The sequence below is a fragment of the Crocodylus siamensis genome, chromosome 4 (genome assembly GCF_052110815.1).
Source record: "Crocodylus siamensis isolate JL-2025a chromosome 4, ASM5211081v1, whole genome shotgun sequence".
Lineage (NCBI taxonomy): Eukaryota > Metazoa > Chordata > Crocodylia > Crocodylidae > Crocodylus > Crocodylus siamensis.
The window spans coordinates 152,856,366-152,878,455 of record NC_143398.1 but is presented as its reverse complement, the minus strand read 5'-3'; the positions used below and the strand labels follow the sequence as shown (position 1 = coordinate 152,878,455).

Here is a 22,090-nt window from a genome sequence, read left to right as displayed (position 1 = left end):
CATCAGCACCAGCACCAGGGAGAGCTCCCTTTTTTTTTGTATTTCCACCCCCCCCCTTTTTTTTTTTTTATTTAATTCACACCATCAGCTGGGGAAGAGTGTGGAGGGGGCTGGAGCAGATCTTAGGGGGGAGGTGGGGGAGAGAGAAGAACAACATTTTACAGTGATCAGTTTTGTTTGTGGGGGTGCAATTTTGTATTCTGGGTGCAGGGGCGGGGAGGAGTGGGGGCGGGGAGGAATTGGCTGGAGGTTCTGGATCGCCCCTGCTCTGGATGGAATCGAGTTGTATCCAGTCTGCCATGGCTCTGGGGCTCTCCTCCAAGAAAGCATCTTCCAGGAACATTGCAGTGGAAAGGAAGAATCTCATCACCGTCTGCAGGTTGGGGCTGGCTGCATCTTTTGCTCAGGGTGTCCGGGAGGGAGGGAGCAGGGACCTCTACCCCCTGGACATCCTAAGATGGAGATGGGTGGGGGGAATGAGATAGAGTGGAAAAAAAGGTGAGGTGGAAGCACAGAATGGGGCAGGGCAATGTGGGGGGGCAGAAGAGATGAATGTGGAGGAAATGTGATGACACTGAGGGCTGGGACAGGGTGAGACAGGGGGATGTTTTGGATATTGCCAGCTGTGCCTTCAAGGCAGGGATATTTTTTGTGGGGACCTGCATTTTGTAGGGAGGGTGGCAGCCGGAGACCTGAACAGCAGGATTGCAGGGAGGGGCTGGGGAGAATGGAGCTGAATGGAAGGGGCTGTAGGGGAGGCTGGCTGAAGATTGCCCTGCTGCACTCAGCAGGGAGGCCAGTGCCATCACAGCAAGCATCGCCCTGCTGTTGACTGCTAGGACCCAGCCTGTGGGGATGGGGGTGGTGCAAGGGGCAGGGTGGGTGGGGGTTGTGGAAGGGGGACACTGGCAGGGTGTATAATGCTGTGCATGAAACTAATGAGCAGAGTCCCAGGGTACTCTGGCAACACAAATAAATAACAGCAATACTGATGACATCATTAATTATTGTGGCTGGGAGCAGTGGGAGAAGGTGATGGAGGAGGGAAATAGCTTATGGAGGGGATGGAGGCTGCAGGGGAGGAGCTTTTCCTGTTTTTGCCCTCCTCTGCCCCTCAACACCCACCCATCCAGTTCGCCCTGGAGCTGAGTTGGAGGGGGACTTTGCTAAGGAGCAGAGCGGGGACCCAGGCTGCCCAGGTGTGGGGACCAGGAAATGACGTCATGGCAGGCCTGGCTCAAGCATGTTGTTTGGTGCGGGTAGGGGTTGCCATAGCAACATCCTTTCCAGGTAGACCCCCCCCACACACACAGAGTGCAAGGTGGGGTGCTGCAAGGACGGGGTGGGGGTGTTCCCTTGTGCCTGACTGCTGCTTGCTGGGTGAGAATAAAGAAATCATTGTGGGACAGAGAGAGTAGACATATCCATGAAGCAGGGCTGTGCCAGGACAGATTCGGCCCTCAGTGACACTGCAGTGTGGTCTGGCCTCGACACGAGGGTCTGAAGAGGCTCATGGTAGAGGGAGCACCAAACTGGCTTTGCTGGCAGTGTGTGTGCCAGGTGGTATGTGTGCCAGGCCTAGGGATGTTGGCTTGAGGACTGGACTTAGCTCTCTGTGACCCTTAGACGTGGACTGGCTTTGGCTCCTGGTAACCTAGCATGCAGGCCAGACCTTGCACTTGGTGGCATGGTGCATGGGCCAGACTCCATTCTCAGTGACACTGCAGCATGGACTGGACTCTCAGTGATGCCAGGGTATGGTGGCGCTGCCCCAGGAAGGCATTACTGCAAAGGTCCCATGTTTGTAATGGGGCTGAGACCCATACACCCTTTATGCAGGGGGCAAGGCATGATTTTCTCCCCTCAGGATCTCCCAGATGCCCCTCCTAGCCAGTGCACATTACTGATCCTCACCCTGCAGGAATTAGCAGAGGGAGCCCCGTGCTAGGCAGGTTTGTGGACATTGACATGGACAGTTTGTTGGCTGAGACTGGCTCCAATGGAATTGTTACACCAGAGGCCTTTCCAGACAGGAGAGACTGGAAGAGACTGGGAAGAACCCACAGCCGAGCTCTGCATGTGGTATGCAGTCCAAGCAGTCCTTCATTTCAGTAGGAGCTGTGTGCTACAGGAATGGCCTGTATTCAGTACCATTGATGCTGGTGGTGCTACAGGAAAGAGGGGTGCCCACACCCCAGGTAACACAGAGAAGCCCCAAACACACATCCTCAGTGAAGGAGAGGTGCAAGGCACCAAAATCAGGCAAAGCCCTGAGATTGAAGCCTTCATATTGATCTTCCTCTTCCCTTGCAGAAGGGATGGCTCTTCCTGTGCCTTGCCTCATGGAAAACTTGGTGCCTGGTCCCATCAGATTGTGCAGGAAGAGAGTGGAGAGACCCCAGCCAGAGAATGAAGGAGGAGGGCAGCCGCAATGCGCCTGTTCAAAGTGTCTGCCTGCCCTCTCAGGTGCTTGTCTGCTCCCTACTATTTGGGTAGTGAGTACTTCACATCTTTTGATGTGTTCAGCTTTACAGTTCTCCTGCAGAGCAGGCCTGAGCCACTATTCCCATTGTACAAATGGCAAATTGAAACAGAGAAAAGCTAAGGTGACTCACTCCAGGCCCTGGGACCCCACTCCAAAAGTTGTGTGGCTTGGGGCAGAGGATGCCGAAAGCAGGACACATGAGAGATGCTTGGAGTGTTTCTGAGTGTTTCTGAGCAGGCTGTTGTCCTTAAACACTAAGGGTCAGTAAGAGTGGAGATGCTATGGAATGGAAAATGCTCCAGGGCCTAAAGAGCAGGTGTCTACCTCTGAGACATATTCATTGTATGAGCACCTTGTGAGCCTAGGGCTGAGCAGATCACTAGAACCCACTCCCAAAAAGTGTGTGGCTTGGGGCAGAGGATGCTGAAAACAGAACAAATGAAAGCTGCTTGGGATGCACAGACACTCGGATGCACAGACACTCAGCTGCACCACTTGGGAGCATGCCAGAATGGACATACCCATCACTGTGTTGGAGTGTTTCTGAGCATGCTCTTGTCCTTAAACAAGGAAGGGTCAGTAAGAGTGGAGATACAATGAAGTGAGCAAAGCTTTCGCTGGTCCTCTTGGGGGAACAACATGCTTTGCTGGGAAAGAGGACCCACAACGCTGTTCATGTAGCACCGTCCTGATCTTCTGCGCAGTGTTTTCAACTGAGCCCTGGATCCTGTTCCCAGCTCTGGCACTAGACTGTTGTGAGACTTTGGGCAAATAACTAACCCTTTTCTTGATTAATTTTGATTGCAAGCTCATTGGAGATGGGAGATGGACTGTCTCTTACCTTGGGCCTGTGCAGCACTTAGCACAATGTGAACTTAATTCCACCAAGAGATTCCTTGCTCTACTGTCTTCTTGTCAGCAAAAGGAAAGCTCCTCCTACCCTGAGCCATACAGTGGAGCCTTGTGCATAGCATGGTGCCCCTGACTGACAGGGAAGGGAAACAAACCCTGGATCTTATATTTTTAATGGGCAAATGCACCATCAGATAATGGATTGTGATTCCTTTGTGTTTTCCAAGAATGACTTTAGTGCCACCACTTTGCAAAAGGCTTGGTAAATCTCATCTCCTTCCCAGCAGCAATGAACAGCTAGCATCAAAAGCATGAACACCTACAGTCAATACCTGCTCATTACTCAGGCTATGAAAGGGCTACTCCCTGGCATCAAGCTCTCCTGCAATCTGTGGGGCATTGGGATGATATCACTGCCTGAGTCATGGTTACGTGTCACTGTATTTCTTGGTCCTGGGTTCCAGAGCTCCAAATCAGCAACGTGCTTCAAGCAGTGATCTCAAGGTATGGAAAAGATGGATGGCACTAGGCTGGAACTAAGGATTATTCAGGACTGAGGCTGGAACTCAAGAGAGCTGAGCCCAGAGACACATGCCCTGTGGGACCCTGAATCAGAGAAGCATAGATAATTGGAGTTGGAAGGGGCCTCAGGAGGTCATCTAGTCCAACCCCCCACTCAAAGCAGGACCATCCCCAAATATATCATCCCAGCCAAGGCTTTGTATAGCCAGGTCTTAAAAATCTGCAAGGATGGAGATTTCACAACCTCTCTGGGTAACCTGCTCCAATGTTTTACTACTGTCTGAGTGAGAAAGTTTTTCCTAATATCTAACCTAAGCTTCCCATGCTGCAACTGAAGACCATTGCTCCTTGTTCTGTCATCTGCCAGAACTGAAAACAGTCTAGCTCCATCCTCTTGGAAACCACACTTCAAGTAGTTGAAAGCTGTTATTAAATACCCCCTTAATCTTCTCTTCTGTAGACTAAATAAGCCTACTTTCCTCAGCCTTTCTTTAGAAGTCATGTGCACCAGCCCCCTAACCATGTTCATTGCCCTCTGCTGGACAACTTGTCCACACCCTTTCTGTAGCAGGGGCCCAAAACTGGACACAGTACTCCACATGTAGCCTCACCATAGAGGGGAAGAATCACTTCCCTCGATCTGCTGGCAACACTCCTACTAACGCAGCCCAGTATGCTGTTAGCCTTCTTCGTAACAAGGGCAAAGTCATAGTCAGTTTAGTGTCCACTGTAACCCCAGCGTCCTTTTCTGCAGAGCTGCTGCCCAGCCAGTCAGCCCCCAGCCTGTACCAGTGCATGGGATTGTTCTGTCCTAAGTGCAGATCCTTGTTGAACCTCATGAGATCGCTTTTGGTCCAATCTTCCAATTTGCTGAGGTGTCTCTGAATCCTAGCCCTACACTCCAGTATATCTACTGCTCCCCCCATCTTGGTGTCATCTGCAAACTTGCTGAGGGTGTACTCCATCCCATCTTCCAGGTCATTGATGAAGGTACTGAACAGAACCATCCCCAGGACCATCCCCTGGGGCACTCCACTTAATATTGGCTGCCAACTAGACAATGAGCCATCAACTACTACCCTCTGAGCCTGATGATCCAGCCACCTTACAGACCATTCATCTAACCCATACTTCCTTAGCTTGCTTGCAGGAATGTTGCAGGAGAACCATATCAAAAGCCTTGCTAAAGTCAAGGTATACCATATCCACTGTTCTTCCTGCACCAACAGGGCCAGATATCTCATCTAGAAGGCAATCAGGTTGGTGACCTGCCCTTGGTGCATCCATGCTGACTGTTCCTAATCACCTTCTCCTCCACGTGCTTAGAAACGGATTCCTTGAGGATCTGCTCCATGATTTTTCCAGGGACTGAGGTGACCCCGACATTCCCACCTGGGAATGTATGTTCAGGTGCTTGGCTAAGAGGGCACTAGAGGTAAGCATGTATTGGACCTCAGTGTACACTGGGTGATGTTCTGAGTTAGCCCCAAATCACAAGTTTTTATCACTTGTGTGAAATGAGGCTTTGATTTTGGCCACCCAGGAGCCGTCTGCCTGTATCAGACCCAGTGTCCTGTCTCAGACAGTTGGTCCCAGCTGCTTTGGAGAAAGGTACAAGAAAGTCCCTAGTGCACAGGTGCCAAATAATTCAGCCCCATAAGGGTCTCAGCCTAACCTCCAATGGTTAGAGATGGTTCAGGGCCTCCTGGTCTCATTAACAGTTGTAACTCTGGTCTTCTAGATAGCCAGAGAAGCATTTGGTCCCTCTTGAAATCTTGCTAAATTTCCTGGAGCAGCGAGTCCCACTGATGAATCATGAGTGCAGGGGCAACCAGGGGTTTTTTTCAGGTTTGGAATTTATCTCATGATCTCTTCTTTTTGAGACAGCAAGAACAAAAGCCCCAGCCCTGCCTTTTCCAGGGTGCTCCTTATTTTATGTGTGCATTGCCCCATTTCCTCTGATTTCTTCCCTCCTAAGGGGAGGTAAATCCCAACATTCCCTAGAGCCTCCTGGGTGCCCTGCAATGATCCCTCCACGCAGCAGATGGAGTGCCCAGTGCTACACATGGCCTCTACTCAACCCCCCAATCTTACCTGCAAGGTCATTCTTCCCATATTAATCTCCCTCCCATTTCTAATGCATCCCAATATTACACGTACTTCTTAGGGTGTGTCTGCACTTGGAGCCATCTCCACTGATGCCCAGACCCCTGCACTAGGATGATGGAGATAAATTAAATTCCTGCAGATCTGGTTGGGCTTGGGCAATTCTTTTGCATCTGACAACTCTGAGCTTCACCTGTCAATATGCTACCCACTCCATCTACCAAGATTAGGTCACCCTGAAGCCTTCCCACCCTTCTCTGGACCTGAGTGGCCTAAATGCTGATGTCCTCTGCAGATACTGGTAATCAGTGCTCCACTCCTCACTTCCAAATTATTAATGCGGTCACTCAACAGGGGACCCAGCAGGGCATCCTGAGATTCCTGCTGTCTGACGTTGGCTGTAATGGAAATCATCTATTCCTGCCCTGTGTCCTGCCTCCTAGCAGATTCTGATCCATAACAATGTTCTGGCTCTCACCATGTGACAACCCTGTCTCTTTAAAAGCTGATAGGGGTCTTGCAGAAAGCCTTTCCAAAAGTCCAGCTAAATCAGGTCACATACTTCTCCTTTATGGGTATGCTCAAAGGATTCTAAGAGATTAATCAGATGTGGTTTTCCTGCGAAGCCCTGGTGGCTAGCTGCAGTCAGGCCTTTACACTTTACTCCTGCAAGATACCCCATTGGTTTCAATAGGCCTGCTCACACACCTCCCACAAAGCACCCAGCCTCCACCTCTGATCTTGCAAGTGGATCCTAGCACTAGCTCCCTCCTTCTGACTGCATGGTGCCCCACTGACTCTCCCAGGTGTAAGGATCTGCTTCCAGACCTCCATTAGCTGTGCAAGAATAGCTGGCTGCTATTCTCATGAGGGACATAAAATCACAGCACTCTGACGGTGACATGACAGTTACATAATTACAGGGTGCTACCAGTCACTTAACATTGCTTCCAGCTGCTGGGGGATGTGGCATGTTATTTTGCTGCTTTGAATTGTTTCAGATTTTTAATCTCTATACCCTCCAGGCCCTGCCCCCATCTTTGGGAGAGGATTACAGCAGGAAAGAAATGGGCTTTATCATCTGACAGCTTTCATTCCCCTGCTTTACCTGTGGCAGCTTAGGGTGTTCTTGGTGCCTTTGGGCCATGTGCCATGTAGTTATGTGACAGGGCTGACTGTGTAGTTTTAGCAATAGGTTAAACCGAAGCTGCTCAGCTTCCAGGTGGTTGGGAGTTAGCTTCTGGCATGGGCCAGCCCAGCAAGGGCTGCACACCCTGGGGGCCGCACTAGTGCAAGCCACGGGCTTCCAGGCCTCATACTCTCCTGCTGCACCATGTGGGTGGGTGGCCCCTGCTTCACCCTCCTTACTGCACTGCGCCACCTCACTCTCAGGCTGGAGCAGGAAGCAAAAGTTTAGGGAGGGAGGGGACACCAGCTGCAGCGGCTATCAAAATGATAAGGGGAGTGGCAGCTGGGTAGAAGCTTAGGGATGCACATTATCCCTTTGCAGGCTAAATGTGACCCTCAGGCCATCGGTTGGACTGGGTTAGTGAGCACTTGTATGAGATGATTTGGATCGGGATGATCCTGCCTTGAGCAGAGGGTTGGAGTGGAAGACCTCCGGAAGTCCCTTCCAGAATTACTTTTCTATGCATGTATGATCGCAGGTCTGTGGTTTCCTGTGGTACCTGGGTCACAGCAGCAGCCTCCTGCCATGAGGTTGAGCAGGCTGAGATGAAAAGCTTTCTTGTCAAATCCAGTCAGCTGTTTTATTTCCACTCACCCTCTCTCCACTTCCCTACCCAAATATATTTCGGCTGCCTGATGTCTTCACTCTGGGCAGGGGGTAGGGAGAGACAAACCTTTTTGGTCTAGCAAACGGCTTCCTAAGTAGGCTCCCCTTGAGATGAAAGCACAGGCCGCCTTCTGAAAAGCACAAAGACAAGAGGCTCAGCAAAGGGTAGGGTGGCTTAGGAAGAACTGCTGTACAGTTAAAGCCCTGAACTAAGCTACAAGAAGCCTGAAGTCAATGCTTGGCTCTACTACTGACTCCCTATGTGCCCTTGGTCAAGTCCTTACACTTTTCTCATAGGGATTAAGAATACTTCCACCCTCCTGAAGCAGGGACTATGCATGTACAGTGCCTAGTGTGGTGTGGGCCCTCATCTCTACAGGATGCTTCTATAACATAGCTAACAATCTTCCATGTGAAAAGAGGGGGTAGCTTCACTGGCCCTTTACAAAAGCCCCCGTATCATGTGAATCGAGTGGCCAGTTGTAATGTATTGCATGCTTTGCCTTTGAAACTCTTGCTGTGTGAGATCTCTGGGTGAACTAAACCCAGGGCCTCTGCTTTTAAAAGCTTAGACTTGCAAGCCGGTGAGTGCTGTACCTGTGAGAGCAGCTAAAACAAATGCAGCAATAGCAACACCATAGCCAGCCGTGCGACAGCCCATTTCAACCTGGAGAGCCCAAGGTGCTTTAAAGCTTCATAAGCATGTCTGACTACTACTTTGCAAAGAGATAAACTGAGGCACAAAGAGATGTAAGAAATTTGCCCACAGCTACACCGGGAGCCAGGACAAGCTGGAAATAGAAACCCTGAGTCTTGGTCTGAGTCTCTGATTCCCAAACCAAAGCACGTTTTCGCAGTCTGCAAGCAGAACCCACACCCCGAATTCCAGTTTCCTGCTCCCATCACCAGTCCACAGTCCCTTCCCAGAGCTAAAGAAAGAACCCAGGTGTCCTGAATTTGGACCTGATAGAGCAGAAGCTCTAGCACCAGTGCCTCTCCCCCATGCTGGGCCTGTGCCTAAAACAGCAGGTCAGCCAGTCTCTCCCTTGCAAAATCATTTTGATTCAGAGCTTAATTGGCAACTGTCTGGACAAAACCCAGCTCGGGGCTTGAAATGTCAGTGACTTCATCTGAAACCAGTCGCAGCAGCTCCCCAGCTCCTCCCTCCTCCTGCCCCAGGGGGGATGTGGTCGTGATTCCACTTGCTCTCTGCTGACAAACAGGGCTCTGAGCAGGCTGCAGGACAGCTGGGTGCGTAGGTGTCTGAAGAGCTGCCTGGAAACAGCAGATGCCAGTGTGTGGGGAGCACAGAGAAGCAGCAAAGAGAGGAGGCAGGAGAGCCTGTGCTGGCAAAGCCATGTTTCTAACCACTGGCTTCCATTTTGTGAGTGCCCAGGAAGACCAGGGAGCTAACATGACCCCAGTCACCCACAGGAATACAAGCAGAACTTGTCTGTTAAAACAAAAGCACCTGTATTTGCTTCCTTGCACTGGGAGGGAGTGTGATTTAGTGATGAGGATAGGGGAGGAGACTGCAGAACTCCTGGATTCCATTTCTTTCTCCCACTGCAGTGCCTCAGTTTCCCTGCCTGTGAATTAAGGCTTTTTGCATAGGCCCCCCCAGTCTGCAGTTTCATTCTCTAACGACCATGAAGAACTTTGCTTACCAGCGTGGGAGGCTGTCATATTTGCACACAGATGACATTTGTTCCTTGGTCCCTATGGTACAGTGCATGGTAGATTTTATTCTGCACGGGAATCTCATTATAGACTCCACAGTGCTTATGACCATGATGGGCATGTGAGGGGGGGAAGTGGGGGGGCAGTGACCCTCAGAGAGTTTGTAACCTCATGAAGACTCTGAATTACTAGGACAGCTGTGGCAGTGGGTAGGGACAGGTCTGCATTGTGCTAGGCACTGGACAAGCACACTATGAGAGCCAGCACTTGTCCCACGGGGGCAGAAGGAGACACAGGGATAGCTCGCTCTTAGAACACTTTTCCCCAGTAAGGTGCCATGGAGGTGAGGGTTATTATGCCCATTATACAGACTGATTTACGTAAGGTCATGCAGGAAGCCATGGCAGAGCCAGAGCCAAACCCTAGCCTCCTGCATCCCAGTCCAGTGACCCACTAACTGCCTGCCTGCCTGCCCAGCCAAAGGCCATTTGGCGGGTTTGGACAGGAAAACCTGGCTCTCCTGTGACCAGGTGCACATGGCCAACTACACAGCTGCTCCTCCCTGCTACCCCTCCGTCAGGGCAACCCCAGGAGGCAGAGCTCTTCTATCTCCTGCTCCCTCCTTCTTGGTCTCTCCCCTGCTCTGTGTCCCTGGCTGCAATGTTGGTCTTCCTCCTTAGGTTTTCTGTGAAGACCCTTCTGGAGAAATACACCACAGAGCCCATTGATGACTCATCAGAAGAGTTTGTCAACTTCGCTGCCATCCTTGAGCAGATTCTGAGTCACCGCTTTAAAGGTACTAGTGGTGCTGTGGCATGGGTGCTGGGTGGGGTTCTGTTCATGGCACACATGTGCTTGGCGTTCTGTGTATGCACACGTCTACGGGAAACATGCATGTGTATCTGCACTTGCAGTACGCCTGAGTGTGCATATGGGCACATGTACCTGTGCAGGTATATGTGCGTGCAGACTTGTACACCTATTGAATGCATGGAAGGGCATGCATGCGTGTATACCTGTTGAATGCATGTATGTGTGCAGTTATTGTGTGCAGGCAGATGCTGCCAAGGGTGCCCATGGTCTTCAGCATGGCTGAGGTGTAAGGCAGGTACATTGGACTCTCCTCACTGGAGCCCCTGCATGTTTGCCCACTCTGCCGCAGGTCCTGTCAGCTGGTTCAGCTCCGATGGGCAGCGCGGCTTCTGGGATTACATCCGCCTGGCCTGCAGCAAGGTCCCCAACAACTGCGTCAGTAGCATCGAGAACATGGAGAACATCAGCACTTCCAGGGCCAAGGTCAGGAAGGGCCCCAGGCCATGCAGCTCCCCACCCCCCGTCTAACCCAGCAACCCAGGCAGGTCCTGTAAGGGGAGGAGGGAGCCAGTAGGCACCAAGGGGAGTGAGTCAGTACAGGGGAGGGGAGGTGCAAAGGCCCCTACCAGCCCTAGCAGACAGGAAACAAAAGTCATCATGGCTTTCCCCCTGGCCCCAGAAACTCTCGGGTATGTGACTGAAGGGGGTGAGGGGCAGGGCTTTGCCTCCAAAAGCTGCCCATAAAGCAAAACATTTCAAGAGTGACAGCTAGTCTGGAAGCTCTTGGTCCCTGCCACAGGGGCCCCTGAGTTTCCCCGCAGTCCAAGGGAGATGGTGCCTAGATACTATGGCAACAGACACCCTGGGGTTAGACAGGCAAGTAGATGGATATGGAAGCTGAAGCCGTTCCCAGCACCCGGGAGTGAGCGTTCCACTGTCCGTGCCCGTGGCTTCTCTGTTGCAGGGCCGGGCCTGGATCCGCGTGGCACTGATGGAGAAACGAATGTCAGAGTACATTGCCACAGCCCTGCGGGACACCAGAACCACCAGGTGAGCAGGATGGACTACAGGGGTCACTCCCATCTCCCACAGATTACAAGGGGGTGGCAGGGGTAGCTTTTTGTAGAGACTACAAATCCCATCATACTGTGCTCTGTTGATTGGGCTTGAGTGGTCCAGCCTCTGGAGTGAAGGAGGCTCCCCTTCCCCCTTCCTATTCCTTCTCTGGCAAAGCCCACAAATGCCATGAATGGGGCATGCATGCTCATGAAAATGTTCAATGTCTGTGAGTGGCTTACCCAGCTCTGCAGCACAAGGCTCGCTGGGAGCACTAGACAGCACATCACACTACAGCACCCTGTATGTTTGCAGTAGATTTCTCCAGTTAAGAGGACAAGCATGCATTTGAGTGTCGCTGTCCATAAGAGTGCAAACATGTGTGAGACTGCATATGTACACACATGCATTTGTGGGTGAGCATTCATGTGAGCATAAGGTTGTAAACATATGTATACCAGAGTGTGCATAAAAGTTCAGACATGCGTGTGCGTTAGTGTACATGTGAGTCCCTAGTAACAGTGCAGGTGTCTGTAAGCATGTATGTGTGCAAGCATGTATGCATGTGTGTGCAAGCATGTGAGTATGAGTGTGCATGTGCTCCTGTGAAACTCCTTGGAGCAGTATGCTTGTGCATCTCATGGAAAGACTGCACACTTGCATTTGTATGTGTGTGAATGTGAATATACCCCTGAGACCAGGTGGGGGCAGGGATCCCAGTGCACAATTGTGTCCTGGTGGAAATCTGTCTTGTGTTGATGTGGGAGGCATGTATCCCTCCTTCCCCTTCCCTGCAGCACTCACAGCACCTGTCCCTCCCCACAGACGGTTTTATGATGATGGGGCCATCATGCTGCGGGAGGAGTCCACGGTGCTCACTGGGATGCTCATCGGACTCAGTGCCATTGACTTCAGGTAGGAGTAAAGCCCTTCCCCTGGTCCCATGATCCTGGCAGTACCATTGAAGAACCTGCTGTGCCAGTAGCTGCTGCTGAAAGCTGGGGTCCTGGATACCCAGAGTAACTGAGGAGGAGGCAGGGACAGGGCACATGTCTCACAGCTAAGTCCAAGGAGTCATATCCCTGCACTGGGCCCATGACCTCAGTGACTCTCTGCCCGGTCTCTTTGCCCAGCCAGCCCCAGTTCTCCCCCTGCACTTTGGCTCCTCATCAGACCTGTCTACGTGAACTCCTTCCCAAACACTTCACTGATTCCCAGTCTCCTTGCCCAGTTAGTCCCAGCCTCCTCATCTCCCAGTTGAAGTCTCTGTCTCCCTACCTCAGCTCTCAGCCTGAGGGTCCTTCTTCCCCCACTCTCCAGTCCCAGCCACTTTCATTCCCACCAGCTCCTTGTCCCACTTTACTTATTTTCCCCTTCCCCCACCAATTCTGCTCCCCAATGCTTTCATATCAGACATTATCCTCTGGCAAGCTACCAGACAAGGGTGGAGTGGAGGCCCTGAGAGGACAGAGAGCCTGGCTCCCTGCTGGATGGCCAGATGCTTGAACCCAAAGCTGCCATTGGAAGGGAAGCCCTGCACAGCTCCCGGCTGGAGCATGCAGGGTGGGGATGAATGAGATTTCTGGGTGACTGAACTGCTGCTGTCCCAGAAATCTCTATTGGGCATATGTGATGGTGTTTTCTCAAGGGTGAAACATGGGTAGATTTTCATGGGGAGGGCCTAAGGGGCATTCCTGGAAATGGTCAAGCCCATTCAGGCTGAAGTTGCCCAAGAAAAAAGAAAAGCAAGGAGCTTGTGGCAGACACTTCCAGCAGAGGGGATTCCAGCCTGGCCATTAAAGTTTTGCCAAGTTGGAAATGACTAAAAACAGGCTAGTAATTGGATCATAGGATCACAGGAAAGCAGGGCTGGAAGGGACTTCATGAAGCCATCTAGTTCAGCCCCCTGCTTAGGGCAGGGTCCTCCCAGAATAAACCATCCCACCCGAGTGTCTAACCTTCTCTTGAAAACTTCCTGGGATGGAGAGTCCACAACTCCTCTAGGCAGCCTGTTCCAATGCCTGACCACTCCCCTAGTCAAAAAGTTCTTCCTAAACTCTCAGTTGGGCCCCCTGCATCTGCATCTGCCCCATCTATAACAAACTCAGCCTTGTTCCTTACACGGTCTCAGCCCCACAGCGAAGAGCTCTGCCCAGCCCCCCACTCTGGGCTTGCTGCTATGAAATGAGAAAATGGTACATGTGTGAGGACCACCCACGCCAGTATACCTATCAGAGGCATGCTCCAGCACCCCACAGCCACTGATTTCACACAGTCTGATACAGCGCCTCCAGCTGGGAAAGTCTGGATTGCAATAGTCAGTGCTAGTGCTCATAAAGCAGGGGTGGGCAAAATGCAGCCCAGGGGACGGATGCAGCCCACCACGCCATTCTATCTGGCCCGCAGGGGCCCCTAAAAAATTTAGAAAATTAATATTTATCTGCCCTGGGATGCCTGTCATGCGGCCCTTGATGGCTTGCCAAAACTCAGTAAGCAGCCCTCTGCCCAAAATAATTGCCCGCCCGTCATAAAGGCTCCTGCACTGCTCCCCTTGTTGGTAAAGGCTGGGACTGCAGGAGCAAGGGGTTCTCCGGCTGCCTTCAGGCCTGCTGCTTCCCCTTGGCAGGTGGGGTTAGGGGTAGAGTTAGATCCGTAGCAAAATGTTCCCAGCTCACAGCTGGCAGCTGTGCGGCCTGGGTAATCAAGCCATTTTCCTTGAATCTCCTTTTCACCTTGTTTCTTTCAGTTTCTGCCTGAAGGGGGAAGTAATGGATGGAAAAAGCCCCGTGGTCATTGACTATACCCCGTACCTGAAGTTTACACAGAGGTAACCCACAACTCACCAGGACCTGAGGATTCAGTATGTGTCATCTGCAGTCTGCCTGTGGAAATGCCTAGGAGCTCAGCACCCTCAGGCCTTGGGGTTCAGTACCTAGTGACCGGACCCTTGCTGGGTGTGCCAAGACACAGCGAGAGAGGCGACGCCTGCTTTCAAGAGCTTGCAGCTGAAACAGACAGGGACAGGAAGGGGTTTGCCCGTACCATGTCAGTGGCAGAGCATAGGTAGGAGGGCTCCAGAGCGCTAGGCAGACACCATTGCCCACCAGAACATGCTGCTCACCATGGGAGAGGCTGGGCAGCAGCAGCAGCTTCTCCCTCTCATGGATTCGTCTCTGTGATATCTCACAATGGCTGGCCTGCTACAGCCCTGGGCATCATTATGTATTGAGGCTGTGCTCCATGGAGGAAGGTAGGGTAGCTCAGGCTTTGCTCAGGGGTTCAAGTTCCAGCTCTACCACTAGGTGACCTTGGGAAGTCACTTTACCCTTCCATGGGCCTCAGCTTTCTCTCCTGTAAAATGAAAGCAGAGATACGGACTTCCTTTGTACAGCACTGATGGTAAAAGCTGGGAGCTATTGTTCCTGCCTGACACGTTCAGCTGGGTTAGCCCCAAAATGCAGCAAGGAGGCTGTACAGCGATGTAGCTGCATTGTGCAGTAACCCCTCTGTAAGATTATTCTTTCCAACCTTTAGGGCCTGCCTACTCTTCTTCCTGCTGAGGATTGTGGGTATTGTAGTCCAGTTTTGGGTACAAAGTCATGTTGTCTCTTGCATTAGCCTGGCAGGCCAAAGGCTCTGTGCATCTGTTCTTACACGGTTGCCACATATGTGCCCACAAGTTGAGGAGGGGCTGAGCATGACGTAGGGGTTGCAAATACTGATTGACGAGGACAGCAAAGCAATCCCAAGGATAGGGCTGCAGAGTAGAAAAACCTGAGCTAGTATATCTCAGGCAGATATCATTTGAGACTGATACTGAGGGGCAGATGGAAACAGGAGCTTACAGCAAGTACTAAGAGAAGACAAGGTATGCAAATCAGACAGTGTTTAGCTACACAGTGGTAGCAATGAAGTGAGCTCCTGGTGCAGGGGCTGCTTGCTGCAGTGTGTTTATATGGCACCTACCACAACCTAGCTGCAGTCTGTGCTGGCCTCAGGCACCAGGCTAATAAACTAGGCTGTTACTACAATAGAGCTGACAGACCAACAGAGTTGAGAGACAGGATGGGGGAGCTGACACCTTCCATATACAGTGCCTAGTTCTGTGCACTCCAAAACCAGAGGCATCCACTTATTAAAGCCACTGCTGCCGTGACACAGGTTGGAAGGGCTGATTGGACAGAGCACTCAAGATCTTGTACACATAGGCAGATCAGACAGGGCCCTGGTTTATACAGGTCTTGATGCAGAACAGGGCCTCAGACTGTCTCTGGCCATGCTGGGATCAGATCCTCTACCCATTGTGGTACCCAACCCCAATGTATCAGGGACACACTACTGTGTCCTGGGTATCTTTGCCTCTCTGCTCCCCAGACTCCATTTCAGGCAGGTGCTATCTCCTCCCTCTGAGTCCCTCTTCTTCTGGTAGCTACGACTACCTAAGCGATGAGGAAGACCGCAGGAGCATGGAAAGCAGCACGAGCGAGGAGAGCTCTCCTGACCACCCCTACCTGCCGCTGGTCACGGATGATGACAGCTGGTACAACAAGTGGCGGAAGATGGAGCAGAAGTTCCGTATTGTGTATGCGCAGAAGGTATCTGGGCTGGGCAGGGGGCCTCACTGGGCTGAGGGGGGGCAGTTTTGGGGTGAATTCCCCCTTCATAATACTCAGGCCCACAAACTCAGTGTTCACCCCCTGCACAGCAACAAGAGCTCTGAAGATATGGACCCGTATCCTATGCATTCCTCTGCCCTCCTGTGGCACTTCTGCCTGGGCAGAACTGGCCATGGTGGAGGGGCAGGCAGCCATGTATTTCCTGCGCCCTGCCACCCTCCAAGGCTAAGCATCTCATCATTAGCCCTTAGGTCCCTGGTTGTGCTGCCCTGTGAGCCAAATTACATCTAACAGTACCAGGCACCCTGCTAGCTCCATGTCCCCCTGCCTCTCCCCCCCCTTCAGCCTTTCCAGGCCTGCCACATGGGGGTGCAGCCTCCAGTCCCTGGGGAACAAGAAGATTTGTCCCATATAGGCCACAGTCTTCATTCTTCTTTGGATGCCCCTACTGGGGTGCTCCTGAATGTGTCCTCTGTGTGTCTGCTGCCTGGCATGGCTGGGCCAGGCCATGCATCCAGGCATGAGCAGCTTGCTGCAGCCAGTGTGAGGGATCTTGGAGCATCACATCCTGCTGGCACCAAGCCCTCCCAGACAGGGTGAGTGGAATTAGCCAGTCCCTGGAGGGCTGAGCCCTGCCTGTACCCAGGGGTACCTGGAAGAGCTGGTGCGTCTCAGAGAGTCCCAGCTGAAGGACCTGGAAGCAGAGAACAAGCGTCTTCAGATGAGGCTGGAGGAGGTGAAGGTGCAAAACCACCAGGAGAAGAGGGAGCTGGAGGGCATCATCCTGGAACTGCAGGAGCAGCTGTGAGTCCAGCCAGCATCCCTCCCTGCCTACCCCAAGCTCACTGCCCCACACCAAGGGAGCTTTCTCCCCAGAGCCCAATGCCCTATATTCAGGTTGCACCTTCCTATGCCCTCTGCATCATGCCACCACAGGCTCTTTGTACCCCTCCCCTTGACCCTGTCCTGTCCAAAGCAGAGCAGTTATGATCCCCTCACAGTCAGAGCCCCTGTGCCCCACCCTAGGGAAGGAAGTAACTCCTGATGAGTTACTTCCTTCCCATACTGTGGCTGGGTCCTGCTGGGGGGCAAGAAGGTGGGAGGACCTTCCTGCCTACGTCCTGCACTGCCTGGTTGAATGAACCTCTTCCTTACCAGCCTTCCCTCCTTCTGCCCTGCCTCCAGGACGGGCCTGATCCCCTGCGAGAATGCACAACTGGTCCAGCTCTCCAAGGAGATGGTTACCCCCTTGGTGAACCAATGGCCCTCGTTGGGAACCCTCAACGGAAATGAGCGTGGGTCAGACACAAAGCTGTACAGAAGGTAAACCCTTGGGGAGGAGGCCTGGATCCACCCAGAGTCTGAGCCAGGGCAGGGAGCCCTTTAGATCAGCAGGACGTGGCGCCCAGGGAGGCAGAGGCCTGAAGGCAGACATTGCCTGGAGCCTGCTACAAAGCCCCTGGGCTCCCACTAGGCAGCTGCCCTGGCCCTCCTCAGCTGGAAGGTGAAGCAGGAGTCTTGTGTGCAGAAGCATCCAGATAGCAGGGCATGGGACATCTGGCTGTGAGGAGCTGAGAGGTGCACAGGAAAAGGGAACACGTGGTCTCTGGAGCCCTCCAGGTCTCAGGACAAGCACCTGTTCAGGCTGATTTGGATTTACCTGCCCCGCATGGCTGTGACAACAGTGTGAAACCTCATGGGTGGGGAGAAGCGGGTTGGGTGTAGGGCCTAGAGACAGCAGCTCTAGGTCCTGCCAACACAGGAAAGAATCAGCTTCCCAGGTGAGGGGCAGGTTGGCTTGCTCCAGGGTCCCTCCCCATGAGAGAGCCCTCCATGGCTGGACACCCAGGGGACAGGTGCTTTCTGAACGTAATAGAGCCCTGGGTTCCTAGGCCAGAAGGGACCATTCCCAGCATCCAGACTAACCTGCTGCCTAGTAGGGGCAGAGATTTCCCAGTCACTGCTGCATGAAGCCTGTAGTTGGGGGTGGAGTTAGGGTTAGCCAGTCTCCATTTAGGGACTTCAGGTGATGGGAATTCACTGCACCCCTGCTAAGGCATTCCAGCCATTAATTACCCTTTTAAAAGGTGTGTGATGGGTAGATGGCTGTTTGAGCTTACATGGTGCAATAGATAGGTAGATAGGCAGATAAGCAGCTGGGTTGATACAAATATTGTAGAAGGTGCCCAGCTCCCAGTATATCTTTCCTCTGGGATTGAAGGGGTCATCACCCCCACTGTTACCCCCACCTGTTTCCCTGCCCCTCACCATCTCTGGCCAGTTCTTTGATGCAGGGGGAAAAGAGGGAAGGGCTGGGTGATCACAAATTGCTGTAACAATCTCACCCTCCAGCTGTAAGTGGTTCTTATCTGGTGGGGAAGATACCATGATGATGGTTGCAGCCCAGGTGGTTTTACTGACCTGGTAGGGGAAATCCCCTTCTTAGTCTTGACTGACTTGGTGAAGGTGAGAGTAGAGAGCTGTCCCTTGCACTGCAGACAGGCCCCCCCTGTGAGAGTCTACTAAAGCCTTCCAATTGGGGGATCTCAGCTACCCAATTTATGGTGATAGGGGATTCCTCTTGAGCTTTCCCTCTAGCTTACTCCTTCAGCCTTTTGGCTAGGGACAAGTGAGACTTGTAGGGCATCCAAACTCCAAGGTCTGCAGGCTTGGGGCTTGCACATAGGATGCCTGCCATGAGTTTGGGAGTAACTGAAGACCCAAGCTGAAAGTATGGGAGGGAGGATACTTGTCAGTGGTAGCGTCTCAGACTTTAACAATTGAGGGATTGCTAGAATTTGGAATTGATTTGGCTGATCTGGCCCAAGACACAGAATTAAAAAAAAAGAAGCGGTTCCATGCCTCCTCAGTAACAGAGTCTCTGGGTATGGCCTGTCTACACTGAGGTGAAGTTAAACCTGCAAGCAGCTCCCTTTGCTGTCTGTGGGATGACCCAGGCTTAACCTTACACGTGTATTTAAGTGCTGCTTGGATTGGTGCCCATGTTGGGGTTGTGCCATTGGTCCCTGCAGCTCTGCAACACCTGGTTGTGCTGGGGCCCCTCTGCTAGTAAGCTGAAACTCCCCAACCAATGCTCTCAGCACAGAGGAGCCTGGGGGAATTCCCAGTGCCTGTGGGTAGCAGCCCAAGCATGTGGGGTCTGAACATCACCAGGGGTTGGTCCTTGCTGTGCCATGATTAACAGGGTGTTGTCTCCCACAGGCACAGCTTCATGAGCACAGACCAGCTGTCAGCAGAGATCAGCTTGAGCTCCGACTCCCAGAGGCTGGGGGAGGGCAAACGTGAAGGAGAGCCCTGGGGGCCACTGGGTGAGACCCTGGGGGCGCTGGGCTAGAAGGGAGTGATTGCCTGTGAGACACGTGAGTGGGACTGAGGTTGCAGCCAGGGCTGGCCCACCCTACCCTGCAGAACCTGTGGCCATAAGGGGTCCCGCAGCCAAGGGGTCCCCTTCGGCTGCTTGCCACCCCCCACATCCCTGCCGCTGCCACCGGCTTCTTTGTGTCAGGTGGCCCCAAAACTCTATTGCGCAGTGGGCCCCCCAAAATTGTGGGCCTGCCCTGGTTGCAGCACCTGCCAGCAGGGGTGGGGGAGCCTGGGAAGGGCTTGGAGAGCCTCGGGGAAACCCAGGCTTAGAAGCTGGAGTTCTGGCTCCCAGTCGCCTGCTCTAACCACCCGCCCGCACCCTAAAACGATGGGCCAGGGTGTCGCTGTAATGCTGCATGCTTCCTGGCCGGAGGGTGTTACAATGCAGTCTAGCGGTTCGACTGGAGGATGGGAAACAAGACTCCTGGGGTCTGCTCCTACCTCCTGGTGGGAGTGAGGTCTAATGATCAGAGCTAAGGACTGGCTGTCAGGACTCCTGGGTTCCCAGCTCCCCCACTGACAACTGTGGGTGGCTCGCTTTGGCCAGCCTCTTGCTCTGGGGGGGTGCCAGCAGTGGCCTCGAGTTGAGGGGTCCCTGCTCTGACTTGCACTCTATTGCTTCCCCTTTGCCCTCCAGGGAAGGACCCCACGCCGTCCATGCTGGGGCTCTGTGGCTCCCTGGCCTCCCTCCCGAGCTGCAAGTCCCTGGCCAGCCTGAAATCCAACGAATGCCTGGTGAGCGACAGCAACGAAGCCAGCCCTACCCACAGCCCCAGCTGAGAGGCTGTCCAGCGCCAGGGAGCGGAGGCTGCTGGAAGGAGGCGAGCTGAGGAAACCCCGCCATCTCATGCTGAGGGGACTGATGCCACAGCCACCGGGACCTTCCTGCCCCTGCAGGGGCTGCCCCCAGCTGAACCACTGCATTTTCACAGACACAGGCCCATTCCTCATGAGGGACGTGTTGCCCAGGGCAGAACCTCATCCGCTCGTACAGTCAGACGGATGCCCGAGCGCTTTGCAAACGTGCTGTATATACTGCAATGGCTTCACCAGACTGCTGGAAGGCAGCCACCTCTGGGGTGGAACGAGGCAGCTGTTTAAGTGCTGTGTTGCACAACTATTCAAGCATAGGAAGGGGCGCAGGGTCCTGCATCTGACTGAAGGGGGGGAGGGTCAAAACATTACTTGCCTCCTCACCCCATAGGGATTTGTCCGTCAAGGCGAGCACTCACTCTGCTGGGCGGGAGGGGTGGCGGTGGGATACTGGCTGCTGGAGTCGCAGGCTCCCTCTGTTATAATGCCCCCACCCCAGGACCTTGGTTGTCACTGCTGCTGAACCCTCCTGCCAGGACATTGCATGGCCTCTGCCACACACGTATTAGGGCTGGGATGCGCAGCCTGGGCTGGGGGAGCTGTCGGAGGCCCCCACCTGCTCCCCCAGGGCCCCCACATCACGGTCTTCATTTCTTGCTGCCTCTGACCACCAGCCTCATGAGCCAGGGAGCCTGTTCCTTCCTGCTTGGGTTTTGCTCGCCCTCTAGTGCCTGGCTGGCAGCACCGCCCTGCTGGGTGACGGTCCCAGCCGCTCCCCCTTCCAGGCCCCCTGTGCAGGAGCCTGCTGCTTCCCCCCATCCTTCGCTGCTCAGTCCCCCCACTCAGCCATGCCGTGCAAGCGCTGCGGGGGAGAATGCCCCCCCAACCCAACGTCCCCTGCCATATTTTTCCTTTTTTAGCCCCAGCTGCTGGGGAAGCCCTGTCATGGAAACAATAAATGCAGAGACACGAGCCGGTGTGATGCCGCGTGGGGAGGAGCTGGATGCCCACTGCTGAGCATTGCAAAAGCCCCACTGAGGAGCCGCAGCTCTCACAGACCGAGGCTGTAGCTCCAGCTACAGCAGCGCACACGTTTCAGCCCCTGCTGTGTTAGCCACAATGGCAGCCATGGCAGAGTTGCAGGCCCTAAGCCTCCTCATGGCTGAGCTGACCAGGGCTCCCATAGGCAGAATCAGGGAATCACAGGTTTTCAAAACTAAAATGTAAGTCACAGAAATCAATAGCTAAGGGATCAGGAGTGGCACTGTATTTGGTAGGGGATATCCCACACTTCCTAGGTCTGGGCTCTTGCACCTTCACGTACCAAGAGCTCACTGGGCAATGAGGAGCCTTGGCTCTCCTGCTCCTACTCTCAGTCCTATCCCAAGACGGGCCCGTGCTGCTGCTGCTTTCAGGGGCCTGGCTAATTGCCCCAGGGCTGGACTCCCCACACAAACCCTGCCCACAAGCCAGTTGGGTTTGCATGCCCTAGGGAATTCAAGCTCTGGAAGGAGGGGGTGGTCTCATTTGAAATCAGCCATACGCTCAGGCAACATGGAAGGATGTGGATTTCTGTGACCTACAGTTCAGGCCCTTCATGGCCCACTCTGCCTAGCGCTGGATGATCTCCAGACACTTGCTTCTCAAAGTACTGAGTGATCATATCATGTCAAGCTCTCGTGGTAAGACCTTAGCCAGTCCTTGCTGAGACCAGGCCTGTAGAATACCCCATGCTCTGGTGATGGCCAGTCGCCTTTCTTAGCTTGGCCCCAGCCCGAGCTGAAACAACAGCATGCTTTTGCAGGCCCATGCACCATTCTCACAAGCTCTCAAAGGCAAGGAACTGAAGCCTCATGCTACCACTGCAGTGGAGGGTTGGGATTCTCCTCTAGGCCACCCCAAGCTCCAAGGCTCCACCTCTTCTGGGGCAGGTGCTACCTTTAAACTTCAAACCAAGATACAAGAACA

At 53.3% G+C, this 22,090-nt stretch overlaps 1 protein-coding gene across 3 annotated transcripts; it reads left to right on the top strand.

The window, feature by feature from the left end:
* The first annotated feature begins 269 nt into the window (after positions 1–269).
* RUNDC3A (RUN domain containing 3A) lies at positions 270–21,094 on the top strand. Of its 3 annotated transcripts, none has more exons than XM_090044221.1 (11): positions 270–379; positions 10,121–10,236; positions 10,603–10,736; positions 11,218–11,303; positions 12,135–12,224; positions 14,056–14,136; positions 15,739–15,904; positions 16,572–16,729; positions 17,111–17,248; positions 19,148–19,254; positions 19,947–21,094. In XM_090044221.1, exons 1-11 carry the CDS (start codon positions 273–275, stop codon positions 20,087–20,089), a joined length of 1,326 nt encoding a protein of 441 aa, XP_089900347.1. In that variant the 5' UTR covers positions 270–272; the 3' UTR covers positions 20,090–21,094. The 3 variants fall into 3 exon arrangements, with proteins under 3 accessions (XP_089900347.1, XP_089900348.1, XP_089900349.1); XM_090044223.1 differs by lacking the exon at positions 270–379 and adding an exon at positions 2,329–2,466; XM_090044222.1 differs by lacking the exon at positions 19,148–19,254.
* The last annotated feature ends 996 nt before the right edge of the window (positions 21,095–22,090 follow it).

Coding starts and splice junctions, on each gene's coding strand:
- RUNDC3A (XM_090044221.1), top strand. CDS start 273: ATGGAATCGAGTTGTATCCAGTCTGCCATGGCTCTGGGGCTCTCCTCC. Junction 10,737..11,217: donor TCAGCACTTCCAGGGCCAAG/GTCAGGAAGGGC, acceptor TCTCTGTTGCAG/GGCCGGGCCTGGATCCGCGT. Junction 11,304..12,134: donor CGGGACACCAGAACCACCAG/GTGAGCAGGATG, acceptor CCCTCCCCACAG/ACGGTTTTATGATGATGGGG.